The sequence below is a fragment of the Talpa occidentalis genome, unplaced genomic scaffold, assembly GCF_014898055.3.
Source record: "Talpa occidentalis isolate TD23 unplaced genomic scaffold, MPIMG_talOcc4v2.1 talOcc4.10, whole genome shotgun sequence".
Lineage (NCBI taxonomy): Eukaryota > Metazoa > Chordata > Mammalia > Eulipotyphla > Talpidae > Talpa > Talpa occidentalis.
In genome coordinates, this window is record NW_023600993.1 from 97481046 (window position 1) to 97505491 (window position 24446).

General features: G+C 46.6%; 1 protein-coding gene across 2 annotated transcripts in view; it reads left to right on the forward strand.

The window, feature by feature from the left end:
• EYA2 (EYA transcriptional coactivator and phosphatase 2) overlaps window positions 1–24446 on the forward strand; it is a 267711-nt gene that overhangs the window by 57472 nt on the left and 185793 nt on the right. For both annotated transcript variants that reach the window (XM_054698087.1, XM_054698088.1), the window contains exons 2-4: window positions 9256–9374; window positions 19200–19245; window positions 21302–21444. In XM_054698087.1, coding sequence (XP_054554062.1) covers window positions 9266–9374; window positions 19200–19245; window positions 21302–21444 — 298 coding nt within the window. In that variant the 5' untranslated portion in view covers window positions 9256–9265. The remainder of the gene's footprint in view (window positions 1–9255; window positions 9375–19199; window positions 19246–21301; window positions 21445–24446) is intronic.

Below are 24446 nucleotides of genomic sequence, written 5' to 3' on the forward strand. Positions count from 1 at the left end.
GGACCCTCCATCTGCTTTTGATCCGTCCCTGCCTTTGAAGTCTCCCCCGCCCCCCACCCTCCAGCTGTCATCTCTTGGGCTCCTCCAGCAGCCCCACGCTCGCCCAGTGTTCCGCAGTCCCCGGGGACAGGGGTGGTGACAAGGGTAACAAATGGTGCAAGCCGCTGGCAGCAGCAGGCCACAGAGAAGGCCAGAGGGCGGGGGCTTTTGAATGCCTTTTTCTTCCCACTTCTCTTGGCCTGGGTCTGAAGCAGCAGGGATATCAAGGCGGAGGGGGCTGGGCGGGGTGTTGCAACAATGCAATGCAGAAAAAAATTTTCTTTTAGTAAATGAATCCCATGCCTTTGCTTCCTTTCCCTGCCTTCGTGAAATCGAAGCTAAGTCTTTCTCCTCCCCCCAGACTATGTTCAGACTGTCTGATTTCTCTCTTCCCTCCCCTGCAAGGAGAATAAGCTGGTCTCCTATTTCAGGTAATTGTGAGGAGGGGCGAAAGGGGAAGATGATGAGGAATGCCTTCCCCCCAAATTGCAAGAGAACTCAACGCTGCCCATCAAACCACAATAGGAACCAGTGGTTTCCGGAAGAGCCTCTGACAGCTCCTGAGTCCACGGAATGAAGCTAATTGTGTGTTTCAAGCTTTTGTCTGTGTGAATGCAAATGATGGCTGTAGCTATCCTTTGTGGATCACCCCTCTCTGACTTAACCTTCAGGGCAGCCCGGCAGGAAAGTATTCTTTTTCTCTCCATCCTTTCAGATGAGTGTCAGAGAAGTTAAGATAACTTGCCCACGGTCATACAGCCACTAACACAAGTAGCTGTGATTCAAAGTCCTGGAGCAGATGATGGAATGGGAGTTCTAACAGGATAGCTTAGTGGACATTGGCGCTGGATAGGCCCTGAGTACAAATTCGAACCCAGTTGCACTGCAAGCTGTAGCTAAGAGCACCAGCCTGGAGCCACCCATGCCTGCTGGCTCCACCACTAACTAGCAGTGCTCCCCAAGCTTCAGTCCCCTCATTGCTTCCTACTTCATATGATTAAATGAGCCAATTTATACAGAGAGCGCTTGGACTCAGAGTAAATGCTCTTTGAGTGTTAGATATTTTTATTTCTATTATCTATAAAAGGAGCACTAGCATCAAGGCCAAATTAAGAACTTAGAGGTCTCAGGCCTCCCTGGTAGCGCAAAGGGTTAAGATGCAACCTATGAAGTTGTCCACAGCCTCTGCCGCATAGGTTCAATCACCGGCCAGGGAGCAACCCACATGGCGCAGCAGACCTCTCCTGACTCGCCCGCTGCTCCCCTCAGCAGTGGCTTCAGTTAATCTGCCTGTTCTGTTCCCCACTTTGTCTCTGGTGAATCCTCTCACCCCCGCACCTCTGGCCTGTACCCCAGCTCTTGTATGCATAAATAAATAAAACTTTAAAAAAAAGAACTTAAAGTTCTCAAAACACCCAAGAGATCAGCCTCTCTCCTCCACTGCCCCATGGAATTCCATAATAAACAATATGACCCATAAGGCAAGACAACAGAACTCACTATGGTCTGATACTTTATAACCTTCCTTTTAGATCCTGACAGCACAATATCTGGTCACCAAATAGGAATGATTTCTATTGCCTTGGTGCCCATGCTTTTCTCACACTTATATCTCAGTTTCGTTGGCCTTTGGGAAATAGAGGGGTATAAAGATGTCTCCCAGGGTGGGTGAGAGAATGAAGGGAGATCGTGTAAACGTGATCAGGAGTTTTGCTCTGCAGTATGTGCTTGGAAAGTGAGAGCTATGATTAGAATTTTTGGAAGGTTTTGGAAGGTTTTTCTCTCACTTGCAATTGCCTTGAACTGTTCATATTGCCATACTTTGTGGTTAATGTTCGCTTCAGTACGTAGTCGTACCCATAAGCTAGAGCTGGAGAGGGGAGAAAACAGTTTTCAAGTCCTTAAGTCAGTGTAATGTTTGTTTTGTGAGGACTAATGTTTCTATTATGATTTTGTTAGTGATATTTATTTGTCTCCAAAGAATGATGTGTTTGAATCTCTATAGGCATATTTTGAATGTCAGATCTGATATCATCTAACAAAGAACTAGATGCAGTTAACTGCCTATTCCTTTTATGGAGTTAATGTCATAAATTTTGGAAAGGAAAATTTTTTTTAATTTTTTATGTCTCAATGGACTTATTTTTTTTTATCACTACTACATGTTCCTCTAAATCTTTAGCAATGATTTTTATTTTCAAGTCTATGTGAAATTATCAAATTTTCTTTTATTTAGTATTAGTGTCATATGCATTTTTCATTTTGCTTTAAATCTTGCTGTGTCTTTATATTTAAAAGGACCTCTTAAAATGAGCAGGTAGTTAATTTTCTTTTTTTTTTTTTTTTTATCTTAAATTTTATTTTTATATTCCCCCATACAATTGCAAACGCCCCATTCTGACCCCAATCCTTCCCCTCCCGCCCCCCACCCCCCAAAAAGTGTCTCTGGTTCATAGTTTTTTGTTGATTTTGATTTTCACTTTCTTATATTCATTTTCCTGGTCCCTTATTTAAGTTTTCTAGATTCCTGCTATGAGTGAGACCATCCGGTATTTTTCTTTTTCTTTTTGGCTTATTTCGCTGGTAGTTAATTTTCTTAATCTAGTTTTGTAGTCTGTGTCTTTTAGTAGGCATATTTATTCTCTTTACATTTAATGGAATTATTGTAATATAATGTGAAGGTACACTAAATATTTGTCTTTAATGCAATTATTGGTAAATTTGCAATTGTTATAATTTTTAAATGAGGTAATTTTTGGATACCTTCATCAGGTATTACCACATAGTGTAGCCACCAACACTCACCCATAGTCCACCACTGTAGTCCATTGGGCTTCCTTCCCTCTTTATTGTTACCTTCCCTCACTCCTTCCCCCAATAAATTTGAATTTAAACCTACCATTTCCCCCCTATTGTTCCATCTATTCATTTATTTTTCTCTACTTTTTTGCCTTCTTTTGCATTCATCAAGTATTTTTATTATTCGCTTTTCTCCTCTATTACCTTCTTAGTATACATATTTTTTTATTATTCTGCCAGTAGCTGTCCTAAAGATTATAGTGTGCATCCTTGATAAATCTTAAAATTAACTATAAATTGGTACTTTTGCCACCTCCAGGAACAGGCAAGTTTCTTAGCATGTGCTAAATGTGTTATGCCCCACCCCAACTCACACACTTAACCTTGTTTGTTGCTCACCACCCCTTACTGAATTTTCCTGTATCCAGAGCCTCCTGTAGTGCAGGTCTACAAGTGGCAAATAATCCTAATATTGGTTTGTCTCACTTTTGTCTTTAGTTTTAGAAGATTTTTCTTAATGCTTTATCCACCCCTAAATTATATCTGTGAAATGTATCCCTCTTCATGCATGTAGCGGTAGTTTATTCGTTTTCACCACCATATGATATTCCATTATTTGACTGTATGACAATTCATGTATTCATTGTACCCAAAACAGCAGTGGTGAATCCTCTTCTAGCTATTTTTGAGATTAAGATATTCTCACTTGTCGGGTCTCCCTGGTGGCGCAGTAGTTGAGCGCCGCACTGTGAAGCTGTCCACAGCCTCTGCAGTGCGGGTTCTATCCCAGCCGGCCTGCGAGAATCCCTACATGGCGCAGCAGACCTCTCCTGTCTCACCCGCTGCTCCCCTCAGCAGTGTATTTCATCGGTCTGCCTGTTCTGTTCCCCACTCTGTCTCTGGTGAATCCTTTCACCCTCCCGCACATCTGGCCTGTGCCCCAGTTCTTGTATAAATAAATACATCTTTTGAAAAAAAGAAAAGATATTCTCACTTGTGTGCAATTTGACTGTGGTGGGCCAGGAGTGTTTTTCTCTGTATTTATCCTACTTGGGATTCCTGGTCCCATGACTTAATGTCTTTGATGGATCTGGAAACTTTCTGTCAGTTTCTCATTAAATATTGTTTCCAACTTGTTCTCTCTCATATCTTTCTGTGTCCCTGTTACATGTATGTTAGGCCGTTTCTCCATGTTTCATGTCATGTATGAGTTTTTAAAACCTATTTTTCAACCTTCTTTCCGGGATTTTGTCTACTGACTTACCTTCTAGCTCATTAATCTTTTCTTCATCCATGTCCAGTCTGTGGATCACATTTGAGTTCTATTTCAGTTATTGAGTTCTGAATGTCAATTTTTATATTTTCAACTTTATAATATCCATTTGATTTTTTAAAAGATTCTAGTTCTCTAAGAGTATTCTCCACCTTATGTCTGTTTTCTTGATCATATTATCAAGTTTGTTCGAAAGTCCATATTTGATAACACAAATAGCTGAATTTTATATAGGGCTTGTTTCTTTGTCTTGGTTTTTGATCATTTGGTTCTTGTCTCCTCGCATGCCTGGCAGTTCTTTATTAGATGCTGAACACTGTGTATAAAAAATTGTGGTAACTCTGGAAGATGATATCTTCCCCCAAAGAAAAGTTACTTTTCTTCTGGCAGGTAGTGATAGTAGAGGCAAGTCACTTTGCTCCAATGAGGGATTACAATGACTCAATGTAGGATCTGTTTGGTTTGTCCTTACTCCAAGGGAGTAACCTCCCAGGGGTCCCAGTTACAAGCCTGGTGTGTTTCCCAAGGCTTCTCACCCTTGATGGCCCGTGAACTCCAATTTTTGCCTCCTTAGTGCTAGGAGATTGCCAAAAGCTCTGCTTCATTTCTTGCCTTCTTAGCTTCCCCTTTCTGTTCAGCTTCTACACCTCTTGCCCCATCCAGCTTATGCATCAGTAAACACCTCCAAGGTAACAATTGTCAACAAACCAGGCTCACTTCTCTGTGGTTTTTATATTTCTATAACCTTTACTCCTTGTATCCTAGCTGCCTTAATAGCTTTGAATTCCAATTTTTATCTCCCAGCCCAATGAAAACTTTAAGCTGTTCCTTTCTTCTTCTGTGCTTGTAAACTGGTAATTGTCTTGAGGGGGAAGCGGTAGAGTCAGACTTCACAGTGCCCACCTCATCTTTCTGGGCTGTAGGCCCTCAAGCCCTGCTGTGGTTGCCCTCCAATGTCTTAAAGCCATTTTTGTAGCCTTTATTTTTATTGTGATTGTGGTCTTCAACCAAAAATACAAACTATCCCATCATAACTAGAAGGTGAGGTGAGTTGGATAGTTTAATACACTTAGGAAAAATGACTTCTTTTTAATTTTTTCTAATATTGCAGGAAAATGCAACTTTTGACTGAATAAGAAGGACTGCAATGAACTAAGACTTAAATATGAAAAGTAAACGTCTAAATGAATAGCTTAAAATATAGGTATAGAGAAGTAATTTTTATACTTAGAAAAAAAGAAATTACAGGGAAAATATGTAAGAATATTTTTGTTCTACAAAATACACCATAAAGAAAGTAAACAGACAAATGAAAGATGAAGAAAAGAAATTTACAGCGTCTAAAACCAATGATGAACTAATATATAGACTCTACCAGCCACTCTAGCAAATCAATGAGAAAAGGAAATATAAAGTAAACCCAGTAGATCAGTAAGGACAAAATATATAAATACAATTCCCAGAAGTCCATGTTATTTACATAATCACAATCATGTGAATACATGTTCAATTTCACGAGTAGTCACAGATATGGAAACAAGGATGAGATACTTCTTTCCATCCATCAACTTGGCAAAAATTAGAAAATTAGGCAATGTCGAGTGTTAGCAGGAATTTAGCAAACTGGAAACCTCACGTATTTCTGTGAGAATCTAGATTAGCACAGGAATGAGGAAGAACAATCTTTTAGTAACAGGCCAAGATCAATTCACATATACCCAATGGCACATATATTCTCCTCAAATACATATACATTTTAAGAATGTGTGTATACATATTTAGATATTGTGTGTGTGTATGTGTATTTAATGAAAATGTTCACTGCAGCATTGTATATGGTAGCTGAGAGATGAAGGCTTTCTAGATGTTCATTGGTAGGACAATGAATAAATACCATGTGGAATTCTAGCACCAAGAGAGATAGCTATCCAACAATATGCATGTGTTTTGAAATCGTAGTGAAGACTGAGTAAAAGGCTTAATAAATAGAATGAGATCTCATGCACAACACCATTCTTGTCAATTAAAACATGTCATCCATAAAATAGCACAGCATCGTTACAAGGAGACATAATTAGTGCATTAGGGTCATTGTTATTAGGGTGTGCTGGAAAGTGACGATAAATAGGACTTTTTAAAATCTTGTTGGAAGGGCCTCCCCAGTGGCGCAGCGGATGAGTGCTGGATGAGAAGCTGCCTGCAGCCTCTGCAGCGCCGGTTCAATCCCTGGCTGCCGGGCGAGGATCCCACATGGCACGCAGATCTCTCCTGCCGCCCGCTGCTCCCCTCAGCAGTATATTTCGTCAGTCTGCCTGTTCTGTTCCCCGCTCTGGCTCTGGTGAATTCTCTCACCCTCCTGCACTTCTGACTGTACCCAGTGCTTGTATAAATAAATAAATCTTAAAAAAATAAAATAAAATAAAATCTTGTTGGAAGAAGTTAATCATTAAATTATAGATTTCCTCTCTCTTCCCACCTTCACGGACCCTCCCTGCTCTCCCTCACTTCCTTCCTCCTATCCTGCAATAGATGTTAATCAGATAACAATGAACAAGATTCTATGTCAAGTGCTATGGGGGAAATGAAGATGATTTCCATGTTGACTTGGCCTTCAGAATCTAAAGCAAGTCTCTAAGGTAAATACACCAAGTGCTTTAGCAGCAATACTCTGTCCTAGAGTTAAAACTCACAAGCGCATTCCTGCTGTGCTCTCATTTCAACAATGCTCTTGGATGTGCCAAGAGTGCTTGAGGATGACAGCAATACTCAGTAAAACAAACAAGCTCTGTGATGGAGGCTCGAAGGGTCCTATTACTCTTTCTTTCCTTGTCAGATTTGCCTGATGATATATATGCCAGGGTCTCAAATGTAAAGGCCTGTAGGGACCAGAAGGAAAAATAAATGGAACAAGAACGTCAAATGCAATACACTAGGGAGTGGTAAGGACTGTGGCAAACTAGAGCCCATATGTCTTCACTAAATTGGGCAGCACTAACTCAGTCCCAGCTGATAGTTGCTATGCAGGGATATAATAATCATCTTCTATTTTCAAGAGTAGCTAAAAATCTAGATTTTTATGTAAAAATGCCTTATTTTTAAATATTGGCAAGTACTTTAAATATTTTTAAATCCCCTGGGGTGAGTAAACAATTCATTTTGTTTTTAACTAGACTTTGTCATTTAGCTAACAGTTTGCTGCCTCTAACACCCATACTCATAGCATTTGGATGCTTAAGGACCTATGCGGTTTTTTTATACCTCATTGTTTATTTTTTAAACTTAAATTATTTGCATACATCCAAAAGGATGAGAGGAATGAGTTTGGATAATATGAAATTTTCTGGCACCCTGCCTATAGATTAAAATAGGGGTTGGCAAGATTTTTCTGCCTGATAGTAACTATTTTCAGCTTTGCAAGTCTATAACCTCTCCTCTACTCAACTCAACACTTGCAGTGTAAGAGTAGCCGAGAATAATATGGTATAACAACAAACAGGCTGTGTTCTGGACTTAAGGACACCGAAATTTGGATTTCATACAATCTCTACATGTCATGAAGTGCTACCCTTCTTTTGATTTTTTTCCGCAGCCATTTAAACAAACAGAACATCATTCTAATCTCCGAGGTCACACAAAAACAGATGACAGGCTGGATTTGGAGGGACCATAGTTTATGTCAACCCCTGAACTAAAATAGAGTTGAAGTCCCCAGGGTGCCTCTTCCCAAACTTCATTTTCTTCCTACCCCACTTTGCCATCCTTTTGAAACCGGTGTTTATTATTCCTAAGCATACTACTATCTTTTTATTTCATGTATCTATATCCTAAGCAATGTTTATTATATTGATTTGTGTAGTTTGAACTTCATAGAAATGGTATTATAACTTGGGTGCCCTTCTTTTTGTTCAGTTCTTTGTTTGGCAGTCTGTCCATGGTACTGTATGGTACTCTGGTCAAGTCTTTTTCACTGCTATATTGTATTCCAGTATGTGAGCATACTGTCAATAGTGAGCATACTGCCTGTGGCAGTGAACAGGCATTTAGGTGACTACCTACTAAAAGTCCCTTCTTTCCATTATCTCTTTTCATCTTCACCAATCTTGTCAAAGAGACACTTTAATATTCCCCCAATGTTCAGGGAGGAGAACCTTTGACTTTGAGATATTTAGTAACTTGTTTAAGCAGTGAGTAGCAAAGCTGGAATTTGAATTCATGACCTAGTCACGATAGTATCTGAGTTTCTAGCCACTTTGCCATCAATCAGTACATCGTTTTTATTAACAATGATAATGGATCCTGCCCTCGATGACCTTGGCTGCACTATCAGTAAGCTTAACCTTCTCTGAGAACAACTTGAATCAATGTCAAACAATACAGTTGTAGTTTCATCCTCTGAAAAACAGGTATGCCACATTTGATATTCTGGGTATTAGCCAGAAAGCTTGCTTCCTAACCATGGTGGGTAGGAATTTAAGAACATTAAGTAATGATATGATGCAAGAGTTGGAAAAGTTTCCAATACAAAATGAGAATGTCCCAAAGACACACATCCCTATGCTCCCCTCCTCCCTCGCCATAACATTTATATCAAAGTTGTAAGTAATTCAGAAGCTGATGTTTTCTCTCGGTAGGGACCACAGTGATGGACTGTGGAGTTTGCTGCCCAGAGGGACTTGTCATACATTGCTGGCACCTTTGGGGCTTTCTCCTTGTAACACCGCGTCCGTTTTTCTCTCTTAACTGCAGTCAATTCCTGTCTCCCCCGCAAGCCTCTGGGAATCCAAATCCAAATGCTACCTGTTCCCTGCTTTCTCCTCTGGGAGGTCTTCCTGGCTGGCTCCAACTCATTTAGATGACATTGGAAAGAGACTAAAACATAATTTTTCTGATGGCAAAATACAGTCTGAAGGAGGGGAAAGTTTTAATCAAGTGGGTGTATTCTCCGGAGGGGAACAAGTACTTCATTTTCATTCTTCATTTCCCTTTGATGAAAAGTTTAGTGAATTTTTATTATGTAGAATTTATAAGATGGCTGGGTTTAGGTAATCAACTTTAATATTTATACTCTTAGGGAAAGAAAAAGGAATCATTAGTAAGCATGCATAATTAATGAATAAATTATATTTCCCTTTGTTTTCTTCCAGGTACAAGGAAATGCTAGAACTAGTGATCTCACCCAGCCTTACTGTAAACAGCGACTGTCCGGGTAAACTGAAGCTTAACTGCGCTGATGCCGATGTCTGGACTCTGAGTGACGCAGAAGGTAGGCCTCCTGGTGGGACTGGCGGACGGCGGTGGTCCCAGCACGTCCTTGGAATAGAGTAAGGGGCTGGCAGCCTTAGACACGCATCCTGTCGACGGTCCCCTCGTTCCGTGATAGGTTCCCCTCCCGCCCTTTAGATTGCTGCCTCTGGACCAAAACTTAGGCAGACATTGCTGACAATTTTGTCTAGTCGTTACAGGTAAAGGTGTGCTCGTTCGTGTTCTGAACTTCCTGTCTTGGTCTCCCGTTCCAAGAAATGCTGACACCTCCACAGAGAATAGTCAGTTTCGATGTGCTCCCGGGGGGCTGGGCGTGCCCCGCGGGGTCTGTCCCAGCTCCGACTCCTCGCTGGGCTCTCCCGTCAGCGCCGCATCCAGACAGGCGTCTGTTTACCGGGCTTTGACATTGGGATGAGATCCCAGCTGCTTTTTGCTTTCAGGTTGGGTTGGAATCAAGGAAGCAGAGGAGAGTTAAGCTGTTTAAAAATTATTGGCAAATGAGGCAGCCGGACTAGTTTTCACCAGAACAATTCCAGCTATTGTTTGCTCTGTTTGGGATCTGTCAGCCTTCCTGGTAGAGCTCAGGGTTAGCAAAAGGCATTAAGCTATTATGTTTTAACCGTTGGGCTTAACCCTTTAGTTGACCAGCTTTGGATTTGCTGCAGTTTGAGAGCTCTGCGGCCTCTCCTTTCACGGTCTGCGTTTCATGACAACTCGAGAGCACAGGTGCTTCAGAGCTGTCGTGGAAAGCCAAAGAGACTTGTATCTGGTCAAATGTAAGATCACAAGAGATTTGCTTTTGAGCAGCCCGAGGCTCGGGAAGCAATTATTGCTGTCACCTACAGTGCCATCTCCCTGCTTGGCTGGCTACGAAGTGGGAACCACTGTGCTCACTGAGGGGGCCCGGGCTCCAGGTCAAAACTGCCCCAGAAAGAGCGCAGCCTCCTCACCCCCGGCATTCTCAGACATCCGTGGAAATGACTCGGGGCTCTTTCAGAGTTTGAGAACACTGTCTGAGCACGCTGTTAGAAGACAGCCACCCTTTTCTTTCTGAGTAGAGGCAGAAGGAAAGCACTGATTGCCTTCACTTCAGGGCCAAGGGAGACAGGAAAAATCCTATACGGTTGAGCAAGGAAGAGCCGAGTCTGAATCCTAGCCACACTGCCTCCCAGCCTAACGATCGTGGGCCATGGTCGTAACCTTGGGCTTCTCCCCAGTCAAGGGCGGCCTCCTCCTGACACCCTCCCTAGCGTGCTGATGGCAAGGACTGAGCCGATATTATGTCCAGCGCCTGGCACGTCCAGCAGGCATGGTAAATAGTTAAACTTGCTCCACAGTGGCTCTCCTCTGAATCAAATAACCACTGTGAATTCGAAACCGCAGATGCAAATTGGCAGCTCACAGCCAAGTCCGGTCCTCAGGTGTGCCTTTGGCATACACCATGTTTTAAGTAGACGTAAACTTGTCAAAATTGGGAAAGTTCATATAGAAATCAGAATTTCTCATTTCTCTTGAAATACTGAGCACCTTAGAAATGCAGCATCCCCTGCCTGCCCAGCTGCCACTAGTGGGAGCTGAGGACCGCGGTCCCTTGGAGGAGTCCCTGCCTCACGCTTTCTTCCTAAGTTTTTGTGAGCACCTACTTGGTGCCAAGTACAACACGATTCTCCTCCTCCATCTCCATCATCCACAAAGAAACACTTGACACTTCTCTGTGCCAGGGAGTAGTGTGTTAACTCACTTCCCACCACTCAAAGAAGTGGACATGGTTATTGAGTCCATTTTACATTTTAGAGGAATCTGAGGCACAGAGGGGTGAGGTAGCTTCATCAACATGACATAATTACGTGAAGTCAAAATTTGAACCTAGGTAGCTGATTCCAAAATCTGTTCTCCTAATCAGATACTGTACGGTTCCTCGTTTAACTATTACAGTCATACTTAAATATTACATATGTAATATACTAAATATAATGTATATGGTATGTGCTCGTGGCCTCTCTCATGTTGGGCTCATATTACACCTTTACAGATGTGGAAATTGGTTCATGGGGAAGTCGCACAACCAGCTTAAAGTTGCACAACAAGTGGCATTTTCAAGGACCAGACCCACATGCTCAGGCTCCAGGGCCCCCTTGTCTAAACTCCATGATCACTTCTGCCAAGCTCTGAAGGGTCCCAGACCTCAGACTCCATCCCCTGTGGTGGCATCACCCAAAGCAGGCGATCACTCTCCTTCTGTGCCCCTTCCCTGCCTATGTGCAAACTGCCTGCCGAGGTCAGGCTTGGGGGGCAGAGCACAAGGGTAGAGAGAGGTTGCGGTCAAGCTCAGAGCAGGTGGGGCCTGGGGTCAGTCGCATGCACACACTTCTCTGGGGCTCTGCGGGGGGTATTCCACCCAGGTTGTAGCCCCTCATGCCACTCTCTTCCTGCCCAGCCTGTGACCTACCCCTGGTCCTTCCTTCTGGTCTGGGGTCTTCACCGAGTGAGTGCAGGGGCCCAGCTCCAGGGAAGACCCCATTGTGGGATTACACTTAGGGGATTGTGGAGGGGAGCTGGACCTGAGGGCCCCCGCAGAGCCCCCCATTGCTTTCAGCTCTGCCACCGACCAGATCTGTGTGTGTGTTTAGTTGCTTCATTCACTTAGCCTTTTTTTTTTTTTAAATTGGATAGCATGCCAAAGAGTGACTGTGCCTCCAGCTCATTCAGTTGCGCCCCCGCAGATGAACACCGAGGGTAATTTTCACTTCTTTTGCTCCTAGAAGCAGTTGCTCCCAGGGTGGGGTCAGCCACTCTGCTCCCAAGGCACTTTCTGCACCCACCCACCCCCATGGTCACCACATGTCACTCCAGCGGGCTTGGGCTCAGCCAGGCCACGTGTGTCTCCCAGCCCTGTCATCTGTTCTCTGTATGAAACAAAGCAGGTCCCCACCCTTCTCTGAGCCTCAGTCTCCTCATCCAGGTGATGCAGACAGTTTTCTGCATGCATTTGCTTTAGACTGCACTGGCTGCCCTGGGCCAGCCCTGGTGTGGCTGCCAGGAATGTGATGGTAAAAAAGACAGTCTCCTGCCCAGAACTTTGGTGCTAGTGACAGTGGCAATTACTGTGTTTTTCAACCAATAAGGGATTTTAGGTAGTGGGGATTTCTGTAAAGAAATAAAACAGGAACGTGATAGAGTAACCTACCTGTGGGCCTATGGCTAAAAAGACTTTATGGAATCTTGTTAAGGGTGCTGCAGCTGCTTAAAAACACTCAGTGGAAATTAGTTGTGTGCTTCTACCTCTTAATAAGCACAGAATCACCTGGGAACCTGGTTAAATTGCAGATTTGATCCAGTCTGAGAATCTGCATCTCTAACAAGCTCCCGTGCTTCTATGAGTAGTCAGGATCTAGGTGAGTGGTGCTCAAACCCTCTTCTGCATCACCTTGGAAGATTTGTCAGCAAAGAGGCCACATCCAGCATCTCTGATTCCATAAAGTTCTGGACTGGGGCCAGAGAATTTGCATTTCTAGCAAGCCCCAAGTAATGGTAATCCACCAGTCCAGGGACCACATCTGGGAACCAGGATCTAGCACTGGTTTTAAACCTGGCTGCACAATGAACTCCCTGAGAAGTTTTGGGGGAAAGTGTTAACATTAAGTCTAGATCCCACTTCCAGAATGTCTGATTAAATTAGTCAAGAGTATGACCTGGGCAATGGGAGATTTTTTTTTTACAGATTTATTTATTTATGCATACAAGAGCTGGGGCACAGGCCAGATATGTGGGGGGGAGGGTGAGAGGATTCACCAGAGACAGAGTGGGGAACAACAGGCAGATTGACTGAAATTCACTGCTGAGGGGAGCAGCAGGCGAGACAGGAGAGGTCTGCCTCGCCATGTGGGTTTCTCCCTGGTCGACCGGGGATAGAACTCATGTTGCAGAGGCTGTGGATTACTTCATAGTGCGGTGCTTAACCCCTTGTGCCACCAGGGAGGCCCATCAATGGGATATTTTTAAAAGCTCTATAGATAAGTTTATTGTGCACTGAAGTTTGAGGCCATTGTTCTGGATGCTGAATTCTTCCAGTGCAAAGACAATTTTTTATTCCTATATATGTATTTAAATTTCCTAATTAGCACACAGCTAATTAGCCTGTGTGGCCCATGTGCATGTGAATCCTTAAAAATTATTTACTGTGGATGGATGGATGTGGAGGTGGAAGGTTAGGTAGATGGGTGAGTGAATACAGTGCAGTCTTTAGAAATCATAAATAACTTGAATTTGACAATGGCTTTGAATCCTTGGTAAAGTCTCCTTAACTCCCCCAGCCTCATTTTCCATATCTGAAAAATATACATAATAACTTCCTTGTTGCATTGTAATGGGGAATAAAAGAGATAAAACCCTGATTTGTAGGACCCAACTGAGAAATATTAACTATCATCATTATTATTCAAGGGAAAATTGGATTTGAATTGTATCCCGTCTTCTGGAAAGAGAGTTCCAGAAGGGGGCAAAGTTGCAGAACTAAGAAAGCAAAGCTAAATAGAAAATTTTTTCTTTGAAATGCAGGTACATTTTGCAAATGTCAATGCTATAATCTCATTAAGTGTTTCCTCGGAGAGGTGAAATCACCGTCCCACAGAACAGGCTGGGCTGCCAGGTTTCCTCAGACTTCCTGACCCCCTCTGCCCTGGGCATGACAAGGTCTGATTTTCAGTTTCAGTCTCATGGGTTCCAGCCTGGGGCTGAAGAGATTCTTTTGACTCACTTCATTCAAGTCAGGTTGAGCTGCCAGGTTGAGCTGTCAGGTTGAGCTTTGCGGGTCCTCCCAGGGGGAGCCACAGGTCAGCTTCTCCTGGGAGGCTCTGGGCTGTATTCCTGGGGCTCAGCTCCTCCCCAAATACCTCCACCTGCATGGAACAGAAATCCCACCCTGGTGGAGTATTGGTGAAGTTTCAAGGGAGTGGGGAATCCCCTTCTTATGAAAAAGGGCACCCTTTAATTATCTGAGCCTCCTTGGGTACAGACCTGCCCCCTATGGCGACATCTCTCCCAGGGCAAATGTCACTCTCTCCCAGGCCACTTTCTGCCAGAAAGTCACACCAGCTCGCCTCCTGGTTTTCCTTTAAAGTGACTCCCTTCCAACCAATTCATCTTAAAAGGATGACTTCAAACCTTTCCCAGAAATGAAAAATCATGACATCGATGGTCTCATCATTGTTCTAATATGATTAGAACGGATTTGTGATGATTTCAATAGAAGATCATACTGGCATCTGCTCTGGAATCTTCGCTCTCTGGCCTCTGGGGTCCTCATTCCTCCCAGTTCTCAGGAGCGGTCCAGAGACTCAGCGGGAGTCAAAATTGGGGCACACACTTTTGAACTCCTGATGTAGTGCTCCCTCCTACTGATCTGGGAGCACTTGAACCTCCCACCCCTAAGAGGGAGCTATGCTGAGCATTTACAAACATGCACCTTCAGTAGCAAAGGCTGCCTCGTGACGACTCACGCCAGAAATTCTCATCTCACCCTCGAAATCATCTCACTCGAAATTGTCTCATCTCACACTCAAAATTGCCTGAACTCACGGGATGTTAGAAGCAGCCCTTGGGGCCCAATTAGGCATCATAATAGTGGTTACTACTTTCAGAATCATTAGCTTCTTTAATCCTCCCAGTGAGAGGTAAAAAAGTGTGAACATTCAAATTGGGCTCGTGGATTTAAGTGGCTTAAGAAAGGGCCCCAAGAGAATGGGGAACTAATAACAGCTCCTGTGTGGAGTTGTTACCACTTGGCAGGTACCTGCTCCTGGCATCCTTGCAGCATCCTGTAGGTCTAAGGTATCACCCCTTTTTGCAGATGAGGAAACTGAGGCTGAGAGCAAGAAAGTGTCAGGTGAGGGTTCCCACAGTTATGTTGTAACAGAGGCCGGAGTTGAATTTGGGTCTGATGCCATAAGCCTACATGCTTTCTTTGGGAAAAAATTAGGTTAACAAATGATGAGATTTGGGTTGCAGATCTCTTCCCATAGTGGGTGCCAATAAACATTTGTCAAATGCATGAACCAGTGAGCAAACTGTCCTCGGGCGAGTTCCTTCACATCAACACACACACACACACACAGTCACACCTAACTGTGTGTTCACACACAGACCCCAGCTTTCGTGTCCCCATATTGACCTCCTTGGACGCCAGTATGTGTTTGAGTTTGTGACTTCTAGAATAGATGTTTATTTATGACCCCAGTACTGTGATTTTCTTTTTGAAAATAATTTGCTGTTCTTTGTTAGCCCGTGGTCTCAACTTGCTGCCCAGAGGGTGGTTTCTCAGCCTGTTGCATCAGCCCTGCCTCGAGCTTCTTGACCTACAGACTCCAAGTCTGCATTTTATGGGGTTCCCGGGCGAATCCTACGAGTGTCAGAGCTCCCGTGCTCTTATGTTCTATACCATCCAGCTTATCCCTGGGCCCTTGTTAGAGTTGTCATCAAGTGTGTCTTTGTGTAATTATTAGGTCAGCCTCTGTCTCACCTGCTAGACAGGAAGCCCCGCAAGGGCAGCGTCCTGCCTGCCTTTGCTCACTGCGCTAGCCCAGCTCTAGCACACGCCTGGCACATTCTAGGCAATGAATCAACAAGTGAACAAACGCATGAACTTATCCCAGAGGCTCTGACTATCTACTTAGCTAACCCTTCTCCCTGCACCTATAGGAAGCTGGGGAGGAAAAGGAGGCTTAGGATTTTAAACTCAGAAGTGAATGGAGGAGGATCTGCCTCTCCCCGCACGAGACGGCCACCCCGCCTCCCCGCAGGCCAGCAGTGGGACTGGGAGTAAGTAGATCTGGCGATGAGTCAGGTCACTGGGGCTGCTGCCAGTGCTGCCATGTGGGCATAAGTCATCATGGCAACCTCTCCATCGACCTCAGCCTCGTCCACGATGACGAGGTCAGTGGCACTGATGAGGCTAAGTGCAGCATGTGGGGTCAGTGGGAAGTCCCTCTCATCTGCTGGGCACCAGCTCCCACCATACCAGGGGCCCGGTGCTCCCCTGTGGACGATGACTGGCATGGAGGGATCATCCTCTCTGCTGACAGCGCTGTGTTTGTGACGCGGTGACCCTGAGAAGTATGGCCACTCCCCCAGACTGCCAGCATGCCCACTCCCGGGGTCTGCAATGCTCTGGCATCCTGGGGGCCTCATGACCAGTCCACACCCTCTCTACCCCTCTGGCGAGCTATGGCTGTTGAGAACGTCATGCCTGCACCACAGCAAGGGCACCAGGGACACCAAGAGGCACTCTGCTCCCGGCGCACCCCTCTTTCCCCTGCACCCAAAGCCCTGAGCATCTCTGTTCTTGACGCAGCCCCACTCCAGACCCCCCGAAGGAGGGAAAGCACCTGAAGAGCCCTCCCTTTTCAGCTGCTTTCAGGATTCTCAAGGAGGCCTACGCCATCCTTACCAAGGAGAGAAGGAAGGTGAGGGGGGCGGGGAGCCGGGGAAGGAGACCTTTCTATATATAATATAGTAATTTTCCAGGTTCTTGATCAGCCCCCACCACCACCCCCAGTGGCCCAGGATGAAAAGTTACATGTGATCCCAGTAAAAACCAGAAACAGATCAAGCCTGTGGTGAAATCACGGGGTCTGCAGGAGGAAAACCCCTCCGCGCCCACCGAGCGCTGCTTCTCAGGGGCATGGTCTCCCTCGGGGGTGCTGGGTGGGAAAGGTGGGGATCTTGCAGGTTTGCACAGGCGAGAGGGGACCTGCTCGTGCGGGGGAGGTTGATGCTCAACAATTCGGAGGCACAGAGGGCGGGGAGGAGCATGCAAATCAGGCCACGGAGGTGGCCGGGCAGAGGCTGCCTCACATGTATCGAATGCCAGCGAATCGGAGCCCATGGGAATGTTTCCATAGATTTCGATTTTTATGAATATTTACGTACTTATTAAAGGAAACATATTCAACATGTTTAATTCAGTAACTTATGTATAACTAGACACCCAGATCACGGGTTTTTACCAATAATGAGACTGTGGCTGCTTAGAAAGAGACAATTCATTCTCCGGGCCTGCGAGAGGGCGAAGAAGGAGATGCAGGAGGCCCAGCCTGCGGCGGCAAACCCTGAGGAGGAAAATTAGCACTGAGTGCGCACCTACTGTGCGCCAGGGGCTTGCCTTGACCTTAGACCACTGCTGTCCCGACTTTGTTTTCAATACCATGCACTGGAAGAAACGCATTTCACACTGCCTTTCTTGGACTCGGCCAGGAAGGTGATGAAGGAAATGGTTTGGAATTTAAATAATTCTTCTGTTCAAGCCCCAGCTCCTAAGCCCACAGGCTGGGCAGCTTGACGGCCCCCTTTTTTCATCCTTACTGTGGGAAAGTGACAGGCTTTCTCGCGGACATGGGGACTAAACGAGATGAGGGGTACCGTGGACTCCGTGGGTGCTGGCTGCTGTTATCACGGTGACTGTCACTGCCCGCTGCCGAGCCCCAGTTGCAGAGCTAAACTCCGGGAGTCTGGCTCAGACCACGGTCCACCCCTTATGACCTGTGTGGCCTTGAGGGAGTTACTTGAACTCTCTGTGCCTCTGGTTCTGTAACATGGGCACATGAACAGAACCCTCCTCCTGGGAGGGACCATCAGGACTAAAATAATTAACCCAGGTAATGTAGTTCACTAGACAAATGATAGATTTCATCATCGTTATCATCATCACCACCGTCATCTCATTTAATCCTGACGTATCCTTGTGAGATTCCCCACCCTCCGCGCCACAGGAGGGAACTCTGCAGCCCAGAAACTCTGGGAAATCTGCCCAAAGTCTCATTACACTAAGTGGTAGATTTGGAATTGGAGTTGCTTGACCTGGCCTGCAGCTCCAGGGGTAAGAGAGGCGCGGAGCTCTGGGGGCTTTGGGGCCCTTCTCAGGAGGTACAGGGACACCCCAGCGGTGGCCTCCATTGCAGGGGCTGGCATGTTGCTACGGTTGGTAGATGTGTGATCTGGGATCTGCTGGGATCTGCTGGGCTCCGCAGGAGGACATGGAGTGGCGCCGTTAAAGATGACACAGCACAAATACGCCCTGGGCATCTGTCCATCTGTAAAATTATCCTCTTGCAAATGTTCTCCCAGCTTAATCCAATCACTTCGCCATCACCCCAGCGTCACTGTCTCTGGGCAGTGGTTGGGTCCCGAATGCCCAGGGATAAGGGGTACAGCAGCTGCACCAGGAGCTTGGGCCCCACACTGCCTAGAGCCGAGGAGATGACACCAGATGTGCCTGTGCCTTAGGGAAGGGGCCGGCCCCACCTGTACCACGCAGGCAGAAACAGGGAGGCCTGCAACGCCCGGTGCTGTCATTGGTAGAAGGAGACGGATGTTGGACAGTCAAAGCCAACCGGTGTCTGCCATTCTGGGGCCTTGGGTTGCCTTGGAGGGAGAGAGAGAGTGGTTCTCCTTCCCAGGGTGGGGACAGCACCAGTTTGGAAGTTGGGAAACCTGACTTGAGGTCCTAACTGTGACCTGGCCCACCCGTCTCTGTCCTGCCTCTCTGGCCTCAGGTCGTCTCTGGGGTGGGCGGGAGGGTGGACTCCACTCTGATGTTTCAAGATGCTATAGATTCTTTGCATGTGGTGCTTCAGTGAGAGCCTGCAAACTGTGCCCAGAAAGGGTTTTTGAGGCGAGCGCTCAGACGTCACCCTAAGTTTTTGTGTTTGAGAAAGTCCCTGGCGGCAAGTCTGAGTCTCTTCCCGGTTAAGCTGGCGTGTGAAGCCACAGCTTCTGCGGAGCGTGACTCTGACATCGAAAGCCCTTCACGGTTTTTCTTTTTCTCCCCCAGGCACCACCACATCCGCCCCCGCGAGTGTGTCCCAGCTCTTTGTGCGGTGAGTACCCCGCCTTGCGTCCTGCTCTCTGGAGGGTGGCGGCTCAGGCGGGTACCCCAGCACCAGCATTCATGAGCAGAGCCACCTCCAGCCAAGGACTCCTGGCCTCAGTCTCCCCATCTGGGAAAGGGGCCTGGCCCGCCTGCTGCCCCCTGAAGTGAGCAAAGGGGTTAAGAAGCGCCCAGAATGGGCCTGGAGCAGTGCTGAGTGGTGGCTGTTATTTCCTCCTTTCTTCTCTTTGTTCTTGTTTCTTCCTTTCCTTCTCTCCTTTCCGGGCGCCAGCTCTTTCTCCCTTCTCTCCTGTCTCTTCCCTTCTTTCTTCTTCCCTCTCTCTCGCCTGCCTCTCTCCATGTCCTCTCCCTCCTGCACCCCATCTTCCTCTCTTTACTCCCCTCCTGCCTGCTCCTTTCATCCTTTGCGCCAGCATGCACCCATCACTCCTTGCTGCCAATCCCCCACTGAGCCCTGGGGGCTTGGAGATGAGTGAGCCCCAGCCCCTGCCCTCAGAGAGCGTCCAGCCTAGTGGAGGAGACAAGCCAGGAACCAGAGGTCTCAACACGGTGGGCAGAATGACCGCACCCTCAGGGGAGTGATCAGGACTGAGGGGGGCTTAGGGATGGCTTACCGAGGGTCCTCCAGGTGCCTCCCCCTTGGGGAGCTGCCCGCTGCACAGCACAGAGTCCTGACTTCGGCCTGGAAAGCAGGTCAGGTGCCCCTCATCTGAATGGTCAGCTCTGCTATGTCTGATCATGCTTCTCCCTCGGGAACATGGAGAAGCTTATTCTAAGGAACACGGTCTGTAGCCATCCTTTCCCTCCAGATGTTTGCAACTGTCAGTAGCAGCTGACGTCTGTTAAAACTCGCTAACTTTTCCCCCAAGCCTCAGGGCTAGCGAACTCCTTTCTCTGAGTTTTCATTTCAGCCCCTGTTTCATCCCAGCAGGATAAATTGGTTTTGATGGGAAGCAGAAGTTGATGATCTCAGATTTCCACCTTCTTCTTCTAAGGACAGGTGTAAATTAGGAACATTTTCTAGTACAGTTCTCCACTTGGCACCAAGTCCTGACCCATTGGGTGCACTCCTAGGCACCTCACAGAGCAGGAATATTGACTGCTGAAAAGCCTTCCGGTGTTGGTTCTGGCATCTCCTGCACAAATGAGTTTCTTACGCACTTTGCAACAAGCTCCCCAAGCCTTCTCCATGGCAGTACCCAAAAAGAAAGGCAGGAGATCATCTTTTGATCACGCCATAAACATTTGCATGCAGCCATCTCACCCCTACCCTGAGGAGGAACTCTGTAACTGAACCTTTCACTAAAGTGTTTAACCAAAATGGAATCAGATACAGATTTGGGGCTCTCATGAGCATTTACCGGTAAATATGCCAGTTAGGATAGTTAGATACGGGATGTCAAGCCCAGGTGGATTTAGTATCTGGGTATTTAAACTAGAGGGTATGGGGCGGGCTCTGGAGCCAGAGTTCGAGTTTGGTATCAGCCGTGTGCTTTCAGTATGTTACTGAGAATCTGCCTCAGTTTTCCGGTCTATAAAATGGGGATAAGATCAGTAACTACCTCCAAGTGTTAGCACTGTAATGAGATATAATGAGCCAGTTCACATTAAGTGATGAGGGCAGTGCCTGGCTCCTGCTAAGCACAGGAATTGCTGGTTGTTTTCATTGTGAAGTGAAGTGGGACCGCTGCGTGCAGGGGGTGGTCATCTACAGAGGGGCTACTCAAGTCCAGGTGAGGCACTGCCGAAAGAGGAGAGAGGGCAGAGGGAGGGCCGTAGGGGGTGGTCTTACTGACCAGCCCTGGGAGTGGCCATAAATTCTGTTGGGCAGAACCTGGTGCTGACCCCACTGCAAGGGAGCTAGGAAATACAATCTTCCCAGTGTCCAGAAAGAGGACAATGAAATGGGATTTGATGACCATATACATCGTCTCTGCCCTGGAAAGAGTAAATACCCAAAGGGAAATGGTGGTGTTGAGAGAAAATTAAGGAGGAAGGGATACCAGGCTGGGTTCGCAGTGTTAATCTGCTCTCCTTCCACGCAGCCCTCGCCCACGTGTCCTGCCCAGCCAGCCCCCCGCAGCCATGGCAACCTACGGCCAGGCGCAGTACAGTGCCGGGATCCAGCAGGCCGCCCCCTACACGGCTTACCCACCTCCAGCACAAGCCTATGGAATCCCCTCTTACAGTGAGTACCAGACCAACCCTTGCTTTCTCCTGGTGTCCCCATCATCATGGTCTTTATTCTGCCCTTTGCCTCAGTTAGATGCAGAGTGATGAATGCAGCCTGAGTTTAGATTGGAAATACAGGAAAAGGACACTTAATATTTTTAAAAAGCTTTATTTATTTATGCATTCAAGAGCTGGGGTGCAGGCCAGAGGTACAGAGGGTGAGAGGATTCACCAGGGACAGAGTGGGCAGCAGAACAGGAGAATCTACTGAAATACACTGCTGAGGGGAGCAGCGGGCAAGACGGGAGAGGTCTGCTGCGCCATGTGAGTCAGCTTCCTGGCCTACCGGTTATCAAACGCATGCTTCAGTGGCTGCCAGTAGCTTCACGGTGCTGAGATTTAACCCCTGCACCACCAGGGAGACCCCGGGAGGGGTCTTTTAGACAAGGACCTGCTTCAGCTGAGAACTGAGAGATGGCCACAAGCTAGAGCAAAAGGGAGAGCGTCCAGGCAGCAGGGACCGGCTGTGGGAAAGCCCAGAAAGCAGAAGGTGCTTGGCTAGTCACGAGCCCAGTGGCTGGAGCACCTGGGGCGGGAAGGTGGGAAGAGCCTGAGCGGCCTGGGGAGGATCTGGGATTTTATTCCAAGTGAACAGGAACTCCATGGTGGGCTTATAAGCAGATGACACCATCTGGTGTTTTAAAGATCACTTGGGCTGCTGTTGAGGAGGTTGGATTGGAGGTTGGCTGCAAGAGGAGACACAGGAAGGGCAACTGGAAGTCAGAGAAAGCCTGGGGGAAGGAGGAGGCCAGAGGCCGTGGCCAGACACGTGGACAGATTCAAGAGCTACGTTAGAGGTGGGAATGGCAAGTCTAGAGGTGTTGCTCGGGCCTTGGAAAATTATCACCCTCGCTGAGTTCTGCCACCCACAGTTCTCAAAACTCCATGACCTGGTGCTCCTTAACAACAACAACCCACCCCCCACCCCGCCCCGCCAACCCTACCAGAGGGCCCCATCATTAGTCTCCTTTGAGAGATAAATGGAGGGAGACAGAGGGGAATGACACCTGCATCCTGACTGGTGTCCAAGCCCTTAATCGAGAGCGCCATTCCCTAAATCCCAGGGGATTACCTATGACAGACCTCAACCAACAGGTGTGGGCCTCATTTCTAACTCTCTGTCCCTCCGGTGCTAAAAGATGTGTGATACAACCACACAAGTGTGACCCTGCCTGGCTGACAGCCAAGAAAAATGAAGCCATATTATTTCCCAGCATAAAGGAAAAAACTAGGCCTGTCCCCAGATCAAACATGGCATCGTGGAAATTGATTTGGTGCAGTCGTTTTACCGTCTCAGTTACTTTCTGAGAGTCCATTCCCTGGCATAGGCGTGAGAGCACCTGTCCTGGAGTTGCCCCGCCAGGGTCACACCCACCTCTGGCCCTCTGCCCCTGGCTGTCCCAACACCTGGGAGCACCTCAGTGCTCTCATTCAGCTAAGTCTATCTCCCCACCCCCAATTGTTGTGTGGATTAAACAAGATTGTCCACACCAGAGGTCAACTCATTTTATAAAGGGCCTGACGGTAAATATTTTCAGCTTTGTGGACCATGCAGTGCCCATCACAACTACTGGACTCTGACTATGGGTCCTGAAAGCACCAGGCAGTATGTAAACTAATGGGAATGTCTATGTGCCAATAAAACTTTATTTACATGTCTTTGTGCCAAAAAAACTTTATTTACACAAACCAGAGGTGAACCAGATTTGGCCCAGGGACCATAATTCGTCAGTGCTGATCTATATTGTAGGGCTCAGCTCCCAGGGCCTGCCCAAGGCAATGGCCAATCACAGTGGTGGAGGCAAGGCTTTCCCACCCACCAAGGACATCCATGTCACTGAATAATGACAGATGGCATGAAGAGCCGGTTCCTTTCGCATATACCTGGACCCAAGCAAGCAGTGTTTGCTCATTGTCTGAACAAACCTTGTTGAGTCTTGTTAGGAAACTTTTTTCATTGCTTCTTGGCAGAGAGCATTACCTTTGTTTAAATAGCTTCAGGGAACTAACAAAAAATTAAGCAAACTAGAGGTAAGCAGGTTACAAGTACTGAGTATTTTTTTTCTCAATTTACTATGCAACGTTTCAGACATAGGTAAAAGCATGAAAAGTAACTCTACAAAAACCACGAGCTGGCCATACAACTTAAGTGAAGAACAGATAACCCACTTTCCTTCTCAGGCATCCCCAGCCCTGAATTTGACATTTATCATTCTTCTGCATTTCATTTTGTAGAATAGGGGTCAGCAACTTGCTAGTCAATATAAAGAACTTGCTAGTAAATGTTTTCAGCTTTATAGGCCACATAATCTCCATCGCAACTATTCAACTTTACTGGTGTCATGCAAAACCAGCTACAGATATTACATAAATGAGTGGATGTGTCTTTGCTTCAATAAAAATGTATTTATGAAAAAAAGCAGCAGGTCATCTGCAGCCCATGGGCTATAGTTTGCCAACTCCTGATGTAGAGTATTATGTTGCATTGCTTTGCAGCTTTCCAGACATTATCTTTTAATATACATTCTTTTGACACTTGCTTTATCCACCCCCAAATTAGGTCTGTGAAATTTATCCCTCTTCATGCAGGTAGCTATGTAGTTCATTTATTTTCACCACCATATAATATTCCATTATATGACTATATGGCAATTCATGTATTCATTACACCCAAAACAGCAGTTGTGAATCATTTCTCATGGTTCTGTGGGTTGGCTGGAAGAGCCTGCTGCTGGTCTCATCTGGACTCTCAGGCAGGTCAGCTCAGAGCTAGGCTCAGCTGGCTCAGCTGGCAGGGCTGGGCCTCTTTCTTGTTTGACCTTTACCCCCAGACTTCCTCACAGCATGGTGGTCTCAGATTTCCTGGAAACTACAAAGTCTTTTTGATGCCTGGTCCCCAGAACTCACACATAGCACTTCAGACGCTTCCATTGGTCATCACAAGTCACAAGACTGCTG